The following is a 20,237-nucleotide window of genomic DNA, read 5'->3' as shown; positions in this document are numbered from 1 at the left end:
ACCACAAAAAATGGAATTATTGGCTTTATTTTAACAACAAATCTTACGGTACATTAAACATATGTTTCTTATTGCAATAAAATAGGGAACATACAAGACAACTTGTCTTTTAGTAGTAAGTAAGCAAACAAAGGCTCCTAATTTAGTCTGCGGACATATGCAGTAACATATTGTGTCATTTTCCATTCAATTATTTTGTGAAAATTATTAAGGACAAGAGGTAGAAAATGAATTAAATGGGTTATACTTGTAATAATCACTTATTCTTCTGTTGTTTGGATACTTTACATTAGTTTTGGATGATACCACAAATTTGGGTATCAATCCGATACCATGCCGTTCGAGGATCATACATTGGTCATATTCAAAGTCCTCATGTGTCCAGGGACATATTTCCTGAGTTCATAAACATAATGTACATTTAAAAAAACGAAAGAAAATTTTGTTGTAATCATAGTAGAATCGACTAGATACGCTCATGTACTTGGTATCATTACAGTGGATGTTAGGTGTCGATCCACCAATGGCGTTTGTTTACATTATGACACCGGTGAGCTAGTGTGAAGTGAAACATGTTTAGCTATTCCTCGTCCTGCAGGGATGATACTTGTGAAAAACGTACTTTATTCGTCGCCATGGAGGCGAGGATTAGTGATTTAGAAGTAGCTAAAACACTGCAGACTGCGGATGTACTTTAGCCACTCGCTAGCTAGCCATGTTTTAAAGCACCTCTTCCTGAGGGCGTTTCAGTGTTATAACTTCACTTTTATTGTTAGTTTTTAAGCCAAAATGCATCCGTTCTCCCTTTTCTGTCTACACACTGTGTTTGTGTCTGCTTGTAAGTACTCTGTGATTGTGCACTGCCGAACATGCTCGTCTGCTCGTAAACCAGCAATGTCACGAAATGACAACGATGGGGGCCGGGGGGGATGGACCGGCACTTTTTAGAGGCGGTATAGTACTGTAAAAGATTCATGAGTATCGCGGTACTGTACTAGTACCGGTATACCGTACACCCCTATGAGATGCAAAAAGTAAACACTGCCGACTAGCGGCCAAAATAAAGAACTACGTGGGGAAGGAGTTAAATAACAGCGAGACAACATGCACATTTACAGTATTACACATACCTGAAAATGAAGTAAAAATCACATAAACTCCTTGTGCCGCTCTGCTTCCTACACAAAGAAAACACACTTTTTACCAACAGGACACGGTTCTGCGTCGTGGTCACGTGACATGACAGAGGACCGCTTCAAACAAATCGCCCCAACACTGTTACTCAAACAAAACGCACGTAGCGCTCAAAAAGCGGTTAATAACACAAAAAAACATTTGATATCTTAAGGGTACATAAAAAGTAAACAATACACGGCAAGAATTACAAAAATAAACCGTTCGTTTTTTTGTTGGGGAACGACACACAGCACGACACAAGTCAACTCAATAAGGGGAGGAGCTACAGAAGCTAGAGGAAACTACGGAAGCCTGACAGTATGCCATGACAGGAAGTAATAAATTCACACAAACATAATACTTCAATAACAAAATAAAAACTTCGGAAAATTAATAAAGTGCACTTTTAACTCCGTTACACCACACTCAAAATAGAAGTACTTTTCTGTCTTTTTCAACTCAAAAAATGTTACAGCACACATATTTAACTACTTGAAATGTGTACTGGACCATCTCGTTTTTTTGTGTGTGCAAAGTTCCTATGGCAGAGACATGGCAAAGACTTTTCAGCATAAAACGACCAAATACATGAAATATGACCACGGTATAGAATGTTGACACTAAGCACACTTCAGTGGTACAATAAGAATTTGTATTTTGGTAACGGGACTGAGATTTTACACCACCCCATCCCATACTTGCCAATCCTCCCGATTTTCCCGGGAGACTCCCGAATTTCAATGACCCTCCCAAAAATCTCCCAGAGCAACCATTCTCCCGAATTTCTCCCGATTTCCACCCGGACAACAATATTGGCAGTGTGCCTTAAAGGCACTGCCTTCAGCGTCCTCTTTTCCTCCATACAATCAGCGTGCCGGCCCGGTCACATAGTATGTGCGGCTTTTACACACTCGTAAGTGAATGCAATGCATACTTGATCAACAGCCATACAGGTCACACTGAGGGTGACCATATAAACAACTTTAACAGTTACAAATGTGAGCCACACTGTGAACCAAAACCAAACAAGAATGACAAACACATTTCGGGAGAACATCCGCACCGTAACACAACATAAACACAACAGAACAAATACCCAGAACCCCTTGCAGCACTAACTCTTCCGGGACGCTACAATATACACCACCGCTACCACCAAACCCCGCCCCCCTCTACATAAGCTGACTCTTTTTGGTTGGATTTAGACCTTGTTTGCTGATGTAAGGGCTGGTCTCCTGAGGCTTCAGTAAAACGTGGTATTGTACCATTCTGTCTCTGGGGTCTTATTTACTCAACATATATGTCATCCAAAAGAACTTGGGATTGACCAGTGTGTTTTGTACCCCAAGAGTAAGACTGGTCAAGTGCAACACCTCCTATGTGTTACCTTGTTTTTTATGGACTTGTATAACCTGCACTGCAACCACATCATTTCCCCATTGTGGGATAAATAAAGTCTATCCTATCCAGCGACAGAGAGGTGGCAAGGAGCCATCAATGATTGAGTTTGAAAGAGGTCAGTATGATTATGTATTAGATTCGGTAAGACACCCTTTGGGCGAGCCAAACAAATGACAACGGACTTACCCGCCTGTCCAACTCGCAATCCATTGTTCCCCAACTTGTGAGCAAGAAACCCAGGTTGAACTCCTCCATTTGGAGCAAGGCATTTAGCAGGCTGAAAACCAGACAAGACAGTCCTAACAAAGAAATAATCCAAAACAAAAAAAACAGAAGAAATGTGGCGGGAATTGTACCTTTTCATTTCAGGCATTTCGTGTAAGTCTTTAAAGGGAAATTAGGGCAGGAAAATATCGAAACAAAAACACATCTTGAGTCTTTTAGCTATTTGTCTATATTGTGGTGCTGTAGTGGCTGCTGGTTGCAGGAGCTCCCACTCATGTGTCCTCCTTTATGTTCTTGTTTTCATCTGTTTTTTTGCCTTTTGGCAGCGCAACAAGGAGTGGGACCTTTGGGAAATTCTGCACTGCTTTTTAGTGGACTTTTGGATCTGCCTGGGGGGAGCCTTTTGGCCATGACCATGTTAGCACCGGAGACCAACTGCTAACTCTCTTCCACACCAGAGTCCGCATGAGCTCGTGTTGAACGTCGGGATGGACGAGCTTCACGGAGCCCTGGCTGGAAGAGTAAGTATCGGACATTTTATCTCCCTGAATGGAGTCTCTCATCCGCGCAGACTGGTCGTCGGCTGGTGGGCAGCCTAGGACGGTGTCTTTGGTGGGTCTGTTCCTGTCCGTGCTACCCCACCCCAGTAGACGTGGGTGTTGAGATGGTGTGTGTTTTATTTTGTGTAGTTGACTCGGGATCTTTCTGTGTAGAGTTTGTATGTTCTCCCCGTGACTGCGTGGGTTCCCTCCGGGTACTCCGGCTTCCTCCCACCTCCAAATACATGCTGGGGATAGGTTGATTGGCAACACTAAATTGGCCTTTGTGTGTAAATTTTGTCTGTCTATCTGTGTTGGCCCTGCGATTAGGTGGCGACTTCTCCAGGGTTTACGCCGTCCCGAAAGGGGGACAAGTGGTAGAAAATGGATGGATGTGGTACAATTGTATGTGCACAAATATGTGTTTTCTATTGCTCATATTTTAGTTTTTCATTGTTTTGCTTTTGTAGTTGTATGTAAAAAAGGTGCCGTTGTAGAGGCAGCTCTGCTTTTTAATGTCCTTTGCATTCTTTAACGTTTCCCTCTTGTTTTACCTTAATTGTTTGGGGAGTTTTTGAATCTGCACTGCAAACACATTTCCCCATTGTGGGATAAATAATGTCCATCCTATTCTAAAATGAAAAACACCAAAAACTAGAGGTGCTGGAAAAGATGTCTGAATCACGATTTATTTTTTATTTCACGGTTCTGAATTAATTCAGAATTTTTAGGACATGTTTAGGACATGCTTACTTGGAAGAGGAGCATTTGTAACCCGTTATGAAAATATTTTAATATAATTTATACACCAAATAATGGTTGTCCAGGGTGTACGCTGCCTTCCGACCAAGTGCAGCTGGGATAGGCTCCAGCCCCCCTGTGAACTCAAAAGGGACAAGCCGTAGAAATGGATACTTACATAGAGTACAGGCCAAAAGTTTGGGCACACCTTCTCATTTCAATGCGTTTTCTTTATTTTTATGACTATTTACATTGCAGATTGTCACTGAAGGCATCAAAACTGACACCTGTGAAGTGAAAACCATTTCAGGGGACTACCTCTTAAAGCTCATCGAGAGAATGCCAAGAGTGTGCAAAGTAGTAATCAGAGCAGAGGGTGGCTATTTTGAAAAAACTATAATATAAAACATGTTTTCAGTTATTTCACCTTTTTTTTGTTAAGTACATAACTCCACATGTGTTAATTCATAGTTTTGATGTATGTTATGTAAATAGTCATGAAAATAAAGAAAACGCTTTGAATGAAAAGGTGTGTCCAAACTTTTGGCGTATACTGTATATTGCGACAATCAATTCTGAATGGAATCGTCACTTTGAGAATCGGAATCGAGTTGACTCTTGAGTTGTTGTAAAATTCACATTTTTACCAAAAAAGGTTCTTATAAGTAAGATCCAATTGTATTTAGTGTAGTTACTTTTTGACAATTCCATGGCATTTCTTGCCACTTCCAGTGGGTCTGCTGCACAGTTGTGTGGCCTAACAAGCGACCTAACCTAAAAAGCTTGATTTTATGGACAAAAAACACTTACCTCCATTTCTTTATTTAGGCTTTTTAATTAGAAAAAACATATCCTTACATTTCCCACACGTTTTCAGTTTATCTTGGGGCACAAACGTTTTGTATCAAATGTGAAACCACCTCTGCATTGACACAACAAACTCAAAAAGGCAGAAGTGGCTCACGTTTCTGATCTAATGAGGACCGATGATCAAATTCTGCTGCGAGCAAAAGGGACAACTAAGGGGAACGTACAAAAAAAAGAAAAACTAAAATTCCATCAAGAAACCATAAAAAAAATAAAAACAGCTAAGCACAAAGACGTCACTGGCATGTTTTACAACAAGAAAAATAATCTCACAGGAGGATGAAGTGCAATGATCAGTAGCGTTGCAGCACTCAACTGGAGGCGTCGGGTTGGACTGGTCTGATTTTGAAGACGTTTGGATATTTGGGGGATTTCCTTTCATTTGGCAACGCACAAATTCCTCCCCCGTTTGTCAGATTCGATGCATCTGTGGTTGTCTTCATATACTGATCCTTCTTCTAATTACGTCGGCTTATTTTTTCTCTGTTCTGTGAGAGAAAGAGTGTATGTTAGTGATTCCCGTCCTCGTTCTGCACATGTTGGCAAACATCCAGGATGTGAAGATGCTACATGCACTTCAATGTGTAGCAGATAATGTCACTTGGAAAATAACCATGGCTAGTATCAACAATACAACCGTTAGCTCAGTTAAATGGTAGAAACTAGAGTGGAAACCAATGGAGGGATTAACGCATTGTGGGCGTGGGAAATGGTTATGGTGGGGATGAATGCGAGGCAAAACCAGCATGTCAGTTGGGATGAGCGATCACCACACAGGCATGCATGCTGCAGGCCTACAAGGTAGTCTAAGCGGAAGCCCTTACTTCAGCATGGGAGCACAAGCAGCTCCATTGTTACAAACGGGCCATTTATCGGAGGCTCCTATACTTTGCCAACCTACTACTTTGCTCGGCGGCAATCCTGAAAAAGGAGTAAAAGAGACAGCGACGTGGAGAAGAAGAGAGATCAACTGAGAATGACAGGAAACAGGGACGTCCTCACTGAGTCATCATTAATTGTGGTTTGCTACTTGCATAAAAGGATTGAAAGCGGCGAGAAACAATGTCTTGAGGCAGTAACACAAGTGCCAAAATGGCTCATTGGATACTTAAGAGCGCTCTACAAGAAATTGCCCACTCGCAGCATCTCTCTTGCAGTCAACGCCTTCCCCAGTTGAGAACTTTGCATTGATACCAGAGCCACATGGAGAGGCACTCTTCTTTCTATTACTCTCGAGAGGCCTCAGAGCACACAGAGGTATCGAACATCTCAAAGTGTCTAATTTTTTCTCAAGGACTCAGGAGTCTTTTGTGCCATGGGCACACGTACCTCTTCACTGCTTTCTGGGCCAGCATGCGGTTTCCGGCCAGGAATGTCAAAGTCCCGATAATGGCCAGGTACTTAAGAGTCTGGAACATGTTCAGGTGGGTCCAATAGACATACATCAGTCCCAGCATGGCTGAAAAAAAAACAACTTAAAATTAATACAACATTTTTGTTATCTTATAGGTGTATTGTAACTATTTGAAAAAGTTAACATTCATCATTAGGAGTGAACCAATATCGATGTTGGATATCGGTCCGATATCAGCAGAGCAAGTATTGGATTATATCGGTTAACATTTAAAATCTCTGCAGTGTTTCCCATAAACTGCCAAGATACCTGTGGCGGTGGGGGCGTGGCTATGGGCGTGGTCACCATGACATCATCGAGTAATTTGCTTAATTTGATACAATGATATGATTTTCTCTAAAAAGGCTCAAAAAATGTATACTTACTAATTAATAATAACAATTTTGTTTTCAACGTCCATCCATCCATTTTACAATATAATTACAACACTTTATGTACATATTTATATACAGATTTGAACAATAAGTTATTCACTGAAATATATTTATTAATTGTGGTTCTTACAAAATTATATCTTATAAAAATATAAAAGCTAAAATGTCTCTTAAAGCTCTGCCCCTTTAATTAGTGCATACTAAATAATTTAACTTTAGCCTACTACTACAACCATATTATTTACCAGCAACATAAAGTGAAGAGGTGTCCTGCCACAGTCAGTAACAAATAAACAGAAAACAGTAGTGGTGGTAGATAGGCACAGAGCTTCATCAAACATCTGATCCACTGAACAAAGAGCTCCAAAAATCTTGATCCTACACTTCTCTTTTGTAAAGTAAATCTGAACAGCCGATATGGGCATCTACATCAACTATATGCTTTGCCTGAGAAGCTGGACAGGACAAAAAAAAAAAAATAAATACATTAAAAAAATTATTAAAAAAAAAAAAAAAATCTACTTGTGGCGGCCTTAATTATTTCGTGGCGAGCCGCCACAAATAAATGAATGTGTGGGAAACACTGCTTTGATACAAGCAGTCCTGCCGTGCGTTGACTTGTGCAAAGCTCGACAGCCAGTAATAATCTAAGTAAGCACAAAAGGTTGGTCTTTTTGGTATTTTGCAAAATGTAAACACGGAAGGCTATCGCCTACTTGGCGCTAGCAGCTACACGGCAGCTAAGCACAAATAGCACACGAGATAGACTGATAAGAAGGGATGTAAGATTTTCAGATTAGTCACAATTCTTATTTGTGACGATTCTTAATTAATTAAAAATACATTTAATTAAACAAAACCAGTTTTCTTTTAAGTAATATAGAAATTGATCAGGGCTGTTTATCTATTTTATGGAGGAATGTAGTTAATCATAGAACTGGCATTCAATGTTCACTAAAAAGTATAGATTTTGAATAGAGAATCGATTATGAATCAAATTGTTGTCCCCAAGAATCAAATCAAATGGTGTGGTGCCCAAATATTCACAGCCCTACTAGTAAGTGTCATTAATTGAACAACATTGCAGTAACATAACATTCGTCAATATAAGTATCAAAATATTTTTTGTTGCACATTACTTAGACACAAAATCTCCAAGGCAGGGAGGAGCGTATTTGAAAGTATTCAGTAACAAACGTGTCTGCATCATTCAACTTACTGCTTCATGCGCTAAACCTAATTATTGAGGCCACCACTTCAACTTAAAGACAGCATAAGTCCATTACAGTCAGTTAATAATAAATAGGTTAGTGTTATTCATACCTACCATAGTTATCTGTCAGAGTAATTTCATTTGATCAAGCCTTTCTAATATGCCACACTAGATAACAAGTGTGTAGGAGTCGGACTGCCATCATATTGGATTAATATTGGTATTGGCCAATACTCAAGGCTCCAATATCAGTATCGAGACACTCCTGGCTCTCCTGCGCTGATACAGCATCCAGAGAAATTGCATTGCTTTTATATATATACACACACACACACACACATATATACATACATATATCATATTTATATGTACATATAATATATTTATACACACATTTATAATAATATATCTATATACACACATATATACATATATATATATATATATATATATATATATATATATATATATATATATATATATATATATATATACATATATATACATATATATATATATATATATACATATATATATATATATATATATATATACATATATATACATATATATACATATATATACATACATACATACATACATACATACATACATATATATATATATATATATATATATATATATATATATATATATATATATATATATATATATATATATATATATATATATATATATATATATATATATATATATATATATATATATATATATACACACACACACACACACACATATATATACATACATATAAAATGCAACCCCTATTCAATTGTCTTGTTGTAAATTATGTTAATATTAAAATTCCAGATAACACTCCCATAATGCATGGTCAAATATGACCACGATGTACCCAAACAGGTATCAGCATTTTCCATTATACAAATTAAAGCAAAAAGGCACAGTGTAACAATAAAAAGGTTAAAAGTAGATAGTGATATCACAAAAACTGTGTCTTTAAATATATGTACAAGGTTTAAAAAAAAAAAAAGACATGCAAATGCTGCAGGGCCAATTATGCAAATAAGATGACAATCTACACCACCAAATATAGATTGCTGACCTATGGGAAACACTCACATGTTGATATCCCTATTACTCCTGATTGCTCATACCTAAAGCAACTTGAGTTAATTAGGATTTACAAATGGGCTTTGCTTTCCACTCAGTAGAAGTAGGAAGAAACAGTGAAGTCACTTTTTGATGAATAGTTTAAAGACTAACCTGCATGCCCTAAGTGGAAGACCATGGTGCTGGGAGAAAAGCTTAAATTGGAAATGTTTGCTCCAAGTTTAATCCACTGCAAAAGGAAGGGAGGGAAAAAAAGACAATGTCATCCCTGATGTGAACAAGGGAGCACAAAATGTGTTCACCTTCTTGCACACTAAACATTCACCTCATCCTAACAGAACAAAAACATGACACTATGGTGCTGAAGATTCTAAATAACTTCATACTTTATCTAGAAGCTTGAAAAAGTATTATATTGAAAACTTAGACTGTTTGCAATAACATGCAATAGTTTGTGCTGATTTCTCAGAGAAGAACATTTAATTGACCAATTATTTATCAATTTGTCAGACAAAATGATACAAACAAAGAAGATGGTGGACATTTTTACCAGAATGAGCAGAAGTAGGAGGGGAGACAGGACAAGTGCCGTGAAGGCGTTGGAAACAACAGTTGGGGGCTTCTTCTCTGGCTCTCTGAACAAGTGCTGCAGAATTCAATTGGGATGGGGATTGAAAACAACTGGACTGATTGATTACGGTACACCTTGTTAGCAGTAAATGCAACACGATAAAAAATAGCCTTACCTGGATCTCTGGTTTGGGTACATAGAGAGTCTTGGATTGAATAATAGCTGGGGCTTCCTCCTCCACAAACTTCAGCACAACATCAGCCTTTGATCAGATTAACAGTGAATGTCAAACATCGACACATAATAATTACCACACTGCCTCCTTGCTGAACACTTACCACATTCCACAATATTGGGTTCTCCAGGGTGGCATCCCCGACAATCAGATATAGAGAATAGGTCCCAGACATGGAGTCGAACTCTGATTTTAGCTTTGTGGTGTCTATCTCAAACTTATAAACACTCTTGTCGGGCTCAGCAACAAAAACAACCTCTTGGCCAGTTTTCTGATTGTGCAGCCGAACAAAAGTCTGTAACAGAGAGAGCAAATGACAAAAGCATTAGGAAGTCAGCAGGGAGTTTGATGCTGGTGTAAACTACAAACCTGGTGGGGGGTGAGTTCGACTCCAGTGTTGGCATCAGCCAACTGAAAGGACATGGCAAAGTTCTGATGGCTGTCTGCTGTGAATGAGCTCTTGGCTTTGGAGGGATAGTTGACCCTGCATCATTTGAAAACAACATTTAGTCTTTCGGAGTTGCTATTAAGTGGACAGTAAAAAAGTGCAAAAAGTCTTGATTTCCAACCTGGTGGTCTTTGTGCCAATGCTCTGGTCCTTATCTACCACGGAGAGGTCCATGTTGGTAATGGACACCTCGGTTGACACTTTCACTTTGAGCTACAGAATGTGTGGATATTTGCTGGTCAATACTCAAATCACAATAATTTCTCTAAGTTTGACTAAAAACTTAAAAATAAATATTAAAAACCTATTTCAAGCACATTAGGAGAATACAATGTATGTTGATAGCCTTAAAGCCATCTGTCTGTTGAGGAAAAACATCACTAATCTGTAAATGTATGTTTTTAGGGCTACTTCACTGCATACATATTTTCTTTCACTAAATCAAGGGATGATAAAATAATGTAAATCCTTTATCATTTTTTTAGGGAGTTACACCTGCATTATAAAGTTCAGGGGAACCAAAGTAAAACTCTCTAAAGGGTGAACATGACAAGCTCCAACTCATAACATAAGCAAAACATTCTGATGGCCAACAGCCGCATGAATGGCATTTACAGTATTTTCTTTTGAAATATCTTTTCACATTGAAGATCTAAAAATAACAAATGAGAAATAATGTCATCTTTCAATAAAGTCCAAAGGTTTGATTAAAATCTGGGACAACTACTGCTAAATGTTGACATTATCTCAGTAGGGACCATTGTAATTTTGCCACATTCCTGTGAGAATTTTGCGTGTGACAAAAGCATTAAGGAGTGGGATGACCCAGGGCTAGCTGCAGTGTGCTAAAACAACAACCAGGTAGTAGGGGTGTCAGAAAAAGTATTTCAAATGAATTGCGATTCTTATTTGTAACGATTGTTAATTGATTCAGGCAAATGATGTAGATGCCCCAGATTTACTTTATAAAGGAACTTTGAAGTGTTGGATACTTCTCTTGTTGCCAATTGTATTTGACTATTAAATGTTAGGGGATAATTTTATTAAACAAATCCAGTTTTCTTTTAAGTGATATATAAATGTATCAGAGCTGTTTATCTACTCTATTGGGAATGTCGTTAATCATAGAGCTGGCACCCAATGGTATTAAAGGTATTGATTTGGAATTGAGAATCGTTTTGAATTGAGATTTGATTCTGAATCAAATCGTTATCCCCAAACATTGAATCAAATCATGTGGTGCCCAAAGATTCACAACCCTACCAGGTACCATCTGTGTGCAGATAATATTGTATGATATCTTTCTCTTTCTGACTTATCAGGTCGGTAGAGCATTCTTCACTCACGCTTCAAGTGAAAATTGAGGCAAAATTAAACTGGTAACTTAATCTGTCAGGTTGTGTAGCATTACCGGTTTGCATGAAAATACATTACATACTGTATGACATACAGACATTTAATTTTTATATCAGCTGGAATTTAAGTACTCCAATCACAAATAAAGTCAAGAAGATTCAGATCAATCTTTTTTAAATGTGGAAACTGACAATCGCTGTACTGCTTTGGCAAAGTTGAATCAAATACAACAGTGCACAGAAGGTCCATTTTATCAAGAAGATCAAAGGGAAAGTGAATAACAATGATGACATTTTTTTTGTAACTATTCAACTTTTTTTGGATCTTCTACACAATAAATGGACATTCCGCTTCAGGCAGCTGGATGGTACCAGTGTTTCATCATTTGAACTGCAAAAACTTGAAGCTGCAGGTCTGACTGGTTATATCAACATTAGTGAAATTCCACAGACAGAAAACGGGCTTGGATTTGGGCCGCAATAATGGTTGGATGTCTTGTATAAACGTTAAATAGACACTCACCTCAACATGATTGGCGATCAATCGGCTATCTCCAGTCACGGAAACAGTAAACTGGTAATATCCGCTGGCTGGCTGCTGGGACATGAAGTTCAGTTCGAAGACGCCGCTGAAAAGCAAGAAAAACAAATGTACCATGTCATGTTTGCATTAAAAAATGGTTAAAAAAAATTAACAATACAAATACGTCAAGTATAAGACCTGGCCGGATGTAATTTTTTTCTGCAGCGTTAGAGCAGTCATTTAGGGATACAGCAATAGCCTGCTAGTGTTGTACATGTTAAAGTTCGGAATTCCCGTATTCATGAATGCACCTTGCAAATGTGGGATTGCTGGAAGTGAGAACTACAAAAAACAGTGTTGGAACTGAACACTGCCCATCTCAGGTTGACACATTTTCCTGTCTGCTCTATATTGCTCAAAGCGATTACATTGATTGGATGACATGTCTTTATTTTGACTTTGTGGACTGATATGTTGTCTTTTAAAGTGTTTTCTATTATGAAAGTGTTACAACAGAGGAGGGATTGTAAAGCAGCTGCTCGAGATTGTGACCCCCACACCCCAATTGCTTCAACCTAGCACAGGGGTTGGCAACCCAAAATGTTTAAAGATCCATATTGGACCAAAAAATTAAAAATAAAAATATCTGTCTGGAGCCGCAAACGATTAAAAGCCTTAAAAAGCCTTGTAATTAAGACCACACGTTGAGGCGGTACGGCCCACCTCCTCTGAAGGCTGGTTCTCCTGCGACGTGCGCTTACTAATAATGTGCGAAAAGATACTAAAATATCTATACCAAACAAAGCGGCTGTTACAGACACGAATGCGCTATTGCGTCCCACCCGCAAGGTTTCCCGCGCTTTCCTTCGCCTACAAACAGCTGGCAGTACATGGTGCGACCGAAGACCCGCTGCGGACAACGACAGCTGGGGCGAACCCGCCCGATTCATCACCCAAAGCATCCCGCTACAGCTTAACGAGCAGGTGCGTAGAAGCCTCTGACGAAGATACCGCTGCCAAACTGCTTCTGCCTTCAGTGCTCACAGTGCAGGCTGACATAGTGTACCGGACGGTCAACGACTTCCTGGGCACCGCAGAGGAGGAATGTCTGTTCTCGGGGCGCCACAGCTCACCAGGCAAACCGAGGCTCTGTATTGCACGCCTGTTAACAAGGCGGGCGCGGTATTTGGATTTAATGTATTTCATTTAATATTTATATTAATGTTAATATAAATAATATTAATGTTTGTTTAATATTAAATACATATTACATTTAATATTGATTCTGCAGTGGCCTAGTGGTTAGAGTGTCCGCCCTGAGATCGGTAGGTTGTGAGTTCAAACCCCGGCGGAGTCATACCAAAGACTATAAAAATGGGACCCATTACCTCCCTGCTTGGCACTCAGCATCAAGGGTTGGAATTGGGGGTTAAATCACCAAAAATTATTCCCGGGCGCGGCACCGCTGCTGCCCACTGCTCCCCTCACCTCCCAGGGGGTGAATAAGGGGATGGGTCAAATGCAGAGGATACATTTCACCACACCTAGTGTGTGTGTGACAATCATTGGTACTTTAACTTTAACTTAACTAACTTAACTTTACAGCATTGGAAAACATTAACAATGTTTATGTCATGTTTGTCCTCCTACAGAAACCATATTAAAACCAAAAATATGTATTTTCCCCAACTCTTCCCATTTTCATACATTTTTGAAAAAGCTCCAGAGAGCCACTAGGATGGCGCTAAAGAGCCGCAAGTTGCCGACCCTGGACCTGGAAACAAAGACTATATTTTTCCTATGACACATACTCATTGAGTGTGAATGGTACTTGGCCAAGTACAATGGTCTTGGGGGCCACTGCAAACACAGATTCCACCTGCACGACGGCTGAAGCCAGAGATTGAGACATGACGTCAGTAACAAGGAGCTGTGAACCAGAGGTAGAGATCGAGTGTTAATGAGATAAAATAGTTAAGAAACGAAATGGCAACCACAGAATTCTGTGGCGCCACGCGATACCTTGTGGCAGGATTTCATCCTCAAGCAAATTTTAAAAATAGTCTTTCTGAGGTGACTTCTAGTATTCTTACCTGCAGGGTTGGCTGGCTGTGCGACACTGTCGCCGGGCCTTGAGTGACAACAACAACTGGAACATGGAAGCGGTTGTTTGAGAGAGTAGCGGCAGCATTTGCCACACTGAAGGCCTCGGCCAGAGAGTCCCAGGATTTCTTGCTGAAGATTGAGTTCACCAGCTGAATGACTTGGTCCTGGGGGAAGACCATCCATGCAGTTTAGTAACAGACTAAATGATACAACTACACTAAGAGTAGTAAACATACTTCTTTGAGAGGGGGCTCCATATCGACATGATCCGACAAGGCGTAAGCAGCAGTCACAAACATGGCAGTGGCCTCAAGTCCCTCCTCAAATTGGAGGTAGATACCACCGACATCATCTAAACGTGCCGTCAGATCCTGGGGGTGCAAAAAGCAAACAATGGCTTCAGAAGAGAATATTAACAAAGGTAAGTGCCACAGCACCACCTGGTGGAAATTAAAGCGTTCACCTCAATTTCCTCAAGTATTCCTCCAAGCTCCGCCTGTTGGGAAAGACGGGTGGCTGTTTGCAGAGCTGAGGTAATGCTGTCCAAAAGGTAACGCAAGTGTAAACACTGAAATGATTTGAACTCATACATAAACTCTCTCCCAACCCAACTTACGCAATGACATTGTCCTCCTTATTGATGCGAGCTGTAAGAGCACCTACGACCTCCTGAGAGGTCAGAGGAAGACCCAGAGAGCTCAGCGCGCTCACAGCCCGGTGGATCTGAGTCATGCTGGAGTCTTCACTGACGGCGGCCAGGAGGATGTCACGCGTTTCATTGGACACAGGAATCTAAACAGTAAAGTTACATACCGGTAATGTAAAAAAAACCTTCAAGTCTGTCAGGTTAACCTAAAGCACTTTTTCAAAACATCACTTGAAATGTTGCACATCTGCGCTCCAGATAAAGTACAAGAGTACTTAAAGAGGCTTAAATCTTCCAGTAAAAAGCAGATACGTGCAAAACAATCTAACTATGCAATGATTCCATACTTTATTAAAAAAAAAAGATTTGTCGAGTGATATCAAGGATTATATGTCTGTCGCGTTCCCAGACATATCGAACTATTGTGCTCCAGACTCTATTCTACACAACAAAACAGATGAAAACTTGGGAAAGCATGGAGGTCTACAACTTTTTTGTGTGACTGGGTCAAGGAAATTGGTATCAAGACTCTCCTGGATAAATATGCATCGCTTTTGCTCGGGTAAGGTTGTATTTCATGATTTAACTTTGCGTCCACAGCCATGTTTGTTGCTGTTGCATGCGGCCTTTATGAGTAGCGTGTTTTTCCCCATTTTTATCAAAACATAACCATAGATGTCAACATTAGGTATGTGCTGAAAGCTTCTTTTATTATTGTTGCCTTTGGAAAAATGTAGGGGTGTAACGGTACACAAAAATTTCGGTTCGGTACGTACCTCGGTTTAGAGGTCACGGTTCTGTTCATTTTCGGTACAGTAAGAAAACAACAAAATATACATTTTTGGGTTATTTATTTACCAAATTTGCAAAATCTTCCACCAAAAATATTTTTCTTAGTGGAATATTTGATGTGAAGTAATCGGAACCTTGGATAGGTCAATAATTCATAATAACATTGATTTTGATTCAATATTATGTTTAGAGCAATGACAGTTTGAAGGAAAAAAAACAAAACTTTGTTTTATTAGTCAACATTGCAACTTTTTCTAAATTACATTTCACTTTATTTCACTTTTGGTATGTTTTTGTTTATTTTAATAGTATTTTTAGAATGTGCCGTGAGCCTTTAAAACATTAGCTGTGGGCCGCAAATGGCTTCCGGGGCACACTTTTGACACCCCTGCTATAGATAATAAAAAATAAAATCTGATAAATCTATGGATAAAAAGCAGAGCCTGGCGACGCATGCGCGTTTATCATAACTCTCTCGCTCTCTGTCTCTGCCCCTCCTTCACCAATGCTGCTGCGCGCACAATTTGTTTTGTTTTTAACCCCTTCTTAACCCTGAACGTACATTGAAAATACACGCAACCCTAACTCAAAATGCCGGAGTGGAATGTGCACTGTTGTCACTGTATTGTCGGATGAACTGTATGTATGTATGTATGTATGTAAAACGTGTCTTGATGCCCAAGACAAATTTCTCCTCGGAGACAATAAATATATTATTAGGGATGTCCGATAATATCGGACTGCCGATATTATCGGCCGATAAATACTTTAAAATGTAATATCGGAAATTATCGGTATCGGTTTCAAAAAGTAGAATGTATGACTTTTTAAAACGCCGCTGTATAGACGGACGTAGGGAGAAGTACAGAGCGCCAATAAACCTTAAAGGCACTGCCTTTGCGTGCCGGTCCAAACACATAATATCTACGGCTTTTCACACACAAGTGAATGCATGCATACTTGGTCAACAGCCATACAGGTCACACTGAGGGTAGCCATATAAACAACTTTAACACTGTTACAAATATGCGCCACACTGTGAACCCACACCAAACAAGAATGACAAACACATTTCGGGAGAACATCCGCACCATAACACAACAACAGAACAAATACCCAGAACCCCTTGCAGCACTAACTCTTCCGGGAAGCTACAATATACACCCCCCCCTCCAACCCCACTTACCTCAACCTCCTCATGTTCTCTCAGGGAGAGCATGTCCCAAATTCAAAGCTGCTGTTTTGAGGCATGTTAAAAAAAATAATGCACTTTGTGACTTCAATAATAAATATGGCAGTGCCATGTTGGCATTTTTTTCCATAACTTGAGTTGATTTATTTTGGAAAACCTTGTTACATTGTTTAATGCATCCAGCGGGGCATCACAACAAAATTAGGCATAATAATGTGTTAATTCCACGACTGTATATATCGTATCGGTAATTAAGAGTTGGACAATATTGGAATATCGGTAAAAAAGCCATTATCGGACATCTCTAACAGAAAGTCTTTAAAGAGCGGGGGGGTTTATATTGTAGCGTCCCGGAAGAGTTAGTACTACAAGGGATTCTGGGTATTTGTTCTGTTGTGTTTATGTTGTGTTATGGTGCGGATGTTCTCCCGAAATTTGTTTGTCATTCTTGTTTGGTGTGGGTTCACAGTGTGGCGCATATTTGTAACAGTGTTAAAGTTGTTTATACAGACACCCTCAGTGTGACCTGTATGGCTGTTGAGCAAGTATGTCTTGCATCAATTCGTAATGAGTAAAGCCGGTAGATCAGTGGTTCTTAACCTTGTTGGAGGTACCGAGCCCCACAAGTTTCATATACGCATTCAGCGAACCCTTCTTTAGCGAAAAATTTAAAAAAAAATGTTTTTTCAAATTCAAGACAAAGTTGTGTTTTTGGTAAAACTTTAGTATGGGGAACATATTCTAAGTAACAAAGACTTCATTTAGAGTTATTTGGTTAAGGTTAGGGTTAGGGTTATAATAAGGCCATGCCGAATAAGGCATTAATAAGTTAATTATGACTAGTTAAGAGCCAATATTTTACTAATTTGCATGTTAATAAGCAACTAATTAATTGTGAATATGTTCCCCATACTAAAGTGTTACCATGTTTTTTTAACTGGTGCACAAAATGAACCATGCATGAACATCACCTTGTTCAAACAACAAAACCAACAGTGCATAAACTCACAACAAATTACATACCTGCAAATCAGTCTGACTTCTGCTGTTGCCGTATCCATAATACGCCGATAGGTAGGAGTTTTTATTTACACGATGAGTCGGGTGTGTCTTGACCTCCGCCGAACCCTTAGGGTTCGATCGAACCCAGGTTAAGAACCACTGAGGTAGATATTATGTGACTGGGATGGCATGCACATAAAGGAAGTGCCTTAAAAGGTTTATTGTCTCTCTGTACCTCTCCCTACGTCCGTGTACACAGCGGCGTTTAAAAACGTCACTTTACTTTTAAAAACCGATACCGATAATTATGAAACCGATACTACATTTTAAAGCATTTATCGGCCGATAATATCGGGCTGCCGACATCCCTACTTTCTGTGTATAGCACAGATATTTTAAAAGATCAGGAAAATGTATTAGTTGCATACCTCACACCCAGATATGGCTTGACTGGTCTCCGCTGCAAAGAAGAGCGAGTCAACACTAGAAGCGTCAAGCTGGGATTTCAGGAACTGGCATACTTCCTATATACAACAAATATAAAATGGTCAACAATGTACACAAAGGGAACACAACTTTATGATGTTTTACATGCCTTGTGATCAGGCACGTTGGCTCCAAGTTTGGTGAGGCCAAGAACAGAATAATAGGCTGACTCCAAGTCTTTGAAGGGCTGACTAAGAAGGTTCTGAAGCCGGGCAACATCAGAGAGGGAGAGGTAGTGTGTTGGTGTGACAGCCTGGGCTCCACTCAAAGCCAGGCTAAGAAGGACCAGTCCGAGCAGCCCTGGGTGGTGGACATAGGGAAATAAATACAAATCATTTTCTGAGTTTTAATGAACACATGGACGGTGGCTATGTGAGGCTTTTTTTCTAATTTTAGACGGTTTTCATTCACTCCCGTTTCATGGCTACTGTGTGCTAGCTAGCTAGCTAACGACAGCGGTACATGAAGCAGGAAGCCAGCAGACAATACTTTCCCATACATTCGAACAAGACGCCGCCATGTTAAATACATGATACCATACAGCTGACGTGGCTCATATATGACAACCATTCCTAGCTGTATAGCGGAAAATGACAGCTTCGTTCACTTACTGCACCGTTCCATGTTTCAGTCTTATGCAGCGTCACCGAAACGGACGAGGACTTCCGGCGCAGACAAGCCTGACGTGTCGGCAGATGTAACATCCGGCTTGGCTTTTCACAATAATGGCACGCTTTTGTGTTTGTGACGTTTCCACTGAAAAAACAAATACTATCAAGTCTTTTGACAGATGTAATAATAATATTTTATTAAAAAGACGTTAAACACACTACAACGTAACAAACACTGACCAATTCAAACCAGCGCGGAAAGAAAAGCCTTATTCATACAAGTTATTGACCCTACTTACCTGGTTAATTGATGTTTGATTTTGCTCATTTGAACGTTTTCACCTCGCTTTCCGCCCGTGTGCAGATGTAACATCCGGCTTGCCTTTTCACAATAATGGCACGTTTTTTGAGTTTGTGACGTTTCACTGCTAAAAAAATACTATCAAGTCTTTGACAGATGTAAATAATAATATTTTATTAAAAGACGTTAACTACGGAGCCCCTAAAGGGACAAGGGGGAATTTTTTTTTTTAATAATTTTTTTAGAAAAGTTTCTCGTGCGCACGAGAAACTTTTTATAAAATTATAAAAATTAAAAAAAAGGTTTATTACGGAGCCCCTAAAGGGACATGGGGGGAAAAAAGTTGTTTTATGTTTTTTATAATTTTATAAAAAGAAACTCTCGTGCGCACAAGATACATGTCTTAAAAAAAATAAAAAAATTAAAAACCTTTTTTTTTTATAATAATTTTATAAAAAGTTTCTCGGGCGCACGGGATAGATACATGTCTAAAAAAATAAAAATACAATAAAATTTTAAACTACGGAGCCCCTAAAGGGACATGGGGGAATTTTTTTTTTAATAATTTTTTTTTTTTTAGACATGTATCTTGTGCGCACGAGAACGTTTTTCGTGCGCATGAGAAACTTTTTATAAAATTATTTTTAAAAAAAAGGTTTATAATTTTTCTTTTTAGACATGTATCTCGTGTGCACGAAATAGTTTCTTTTTATAAAATTATTTAAAAAAAATGTTTTTTTTATAATTTTATAAAAAGTTTCTGGTGGGCATGAGATAGTTTCTGGTGAGCACGAGATACACGTCTAAAAAAAAATTAAAACCCCCCCCCCCCCGTGTCCCTTTAGGTTTAGGGGCTCCGTATTAAACACACTACAATGCAACAAACACTGACCAAATCACATCAGCACGGAAAGAAAAGCCTTCTTC

General features: G+C 39.2%; 2 protein-coding genes across 3 annotated transcripts in view; both read right to left on the bottom strand.

Moving 5' to 3' along the window:
* cdk5rap1 (CDK5 regulatory subunit associated protein 1) overlaps positions 1-1,442 on the bottom strand; it is a 32,594-nt gene extending 31,152 nt beyond the window's left edge. The window contains exon 1 of the mRNA XM_062045541.1: positions 1,131-1,442. The gene's annotated coding sequence lies outside the window, so the exon portion shown is untranslated. The remainder of the gene's footprint in view (positions 1-1,130) is intronic.
* Positions 1,443-4,891: 3,449 nt separating this feature from the next.
* rpn2 (ribophorin II) lies at positions 4,892-19,154 on the bottom strand. Of its 2 annotated transcripts, XM_062045515.1 has the most exons (18): positions 19,010-19,154; positions 18,504-18,698; positions 18,341-18,432; positions 14,897-15,072; positions 14,744-14,819; positions 14,517-14,651; positions 14,268-14,444; positions 13,986-14,104; positions 12,175-12,280; positions 10,418-10,509; positions 10,218-10,332; positions 9,952-10,143; positions 9,789-9,875; positions 9,593-9,688; positions 9,196-9,271; positions 6,279-6,408; positions 5,774-5,870; positions 4,892-5,437 (listed from the first exon to the last, which is right to left on the bottom strand). In XM_062045515.1, exons 1-17 carry the CDS (start codon positions 19,020-19,022, stop codon positions 5,819-5,821), a joined length of 1,929 nt encoding a protein of 642 aa, XP_061901499.1. In that variant the 5' UTR covers positions 19,023-19,154; the 3' UTR covers positions 4,892-5,437; positions 5,774-5,818. The 2 variants fall into 2 exon arrangements, with proteins under 2 accessions (XP_061901499.1, XP_061901508.1); XM_062045524.1 differs by lacking the exon at positions 5,774-5,870 and having other exon boundaries at positions 4,894-5,437.
* Between the last annotated feature and the right edge of the window lie 1,083 nt (positions 19,155-20,237).

This window comes from Entelurus aequoreus, linkage group LG01, assembly GCF_033978785.1.
Source record: "Entelurus aequoreus isolate RoL-2023_Sb linkage group LG01, RoL_Eaeq_v1.1, whole genome shotgun sequence".
Classification (NCBI taxonomy): domain Eukaryota; kingdom Metazoa; phylum Chordata; class Actinopteri; order Syngnathiformes; family Syngnathidae; genus Entelurus; species Entelurus aequoreus.
This window is presented reverse-complemented; position numbering and strand designations above follow the sequence as displayed.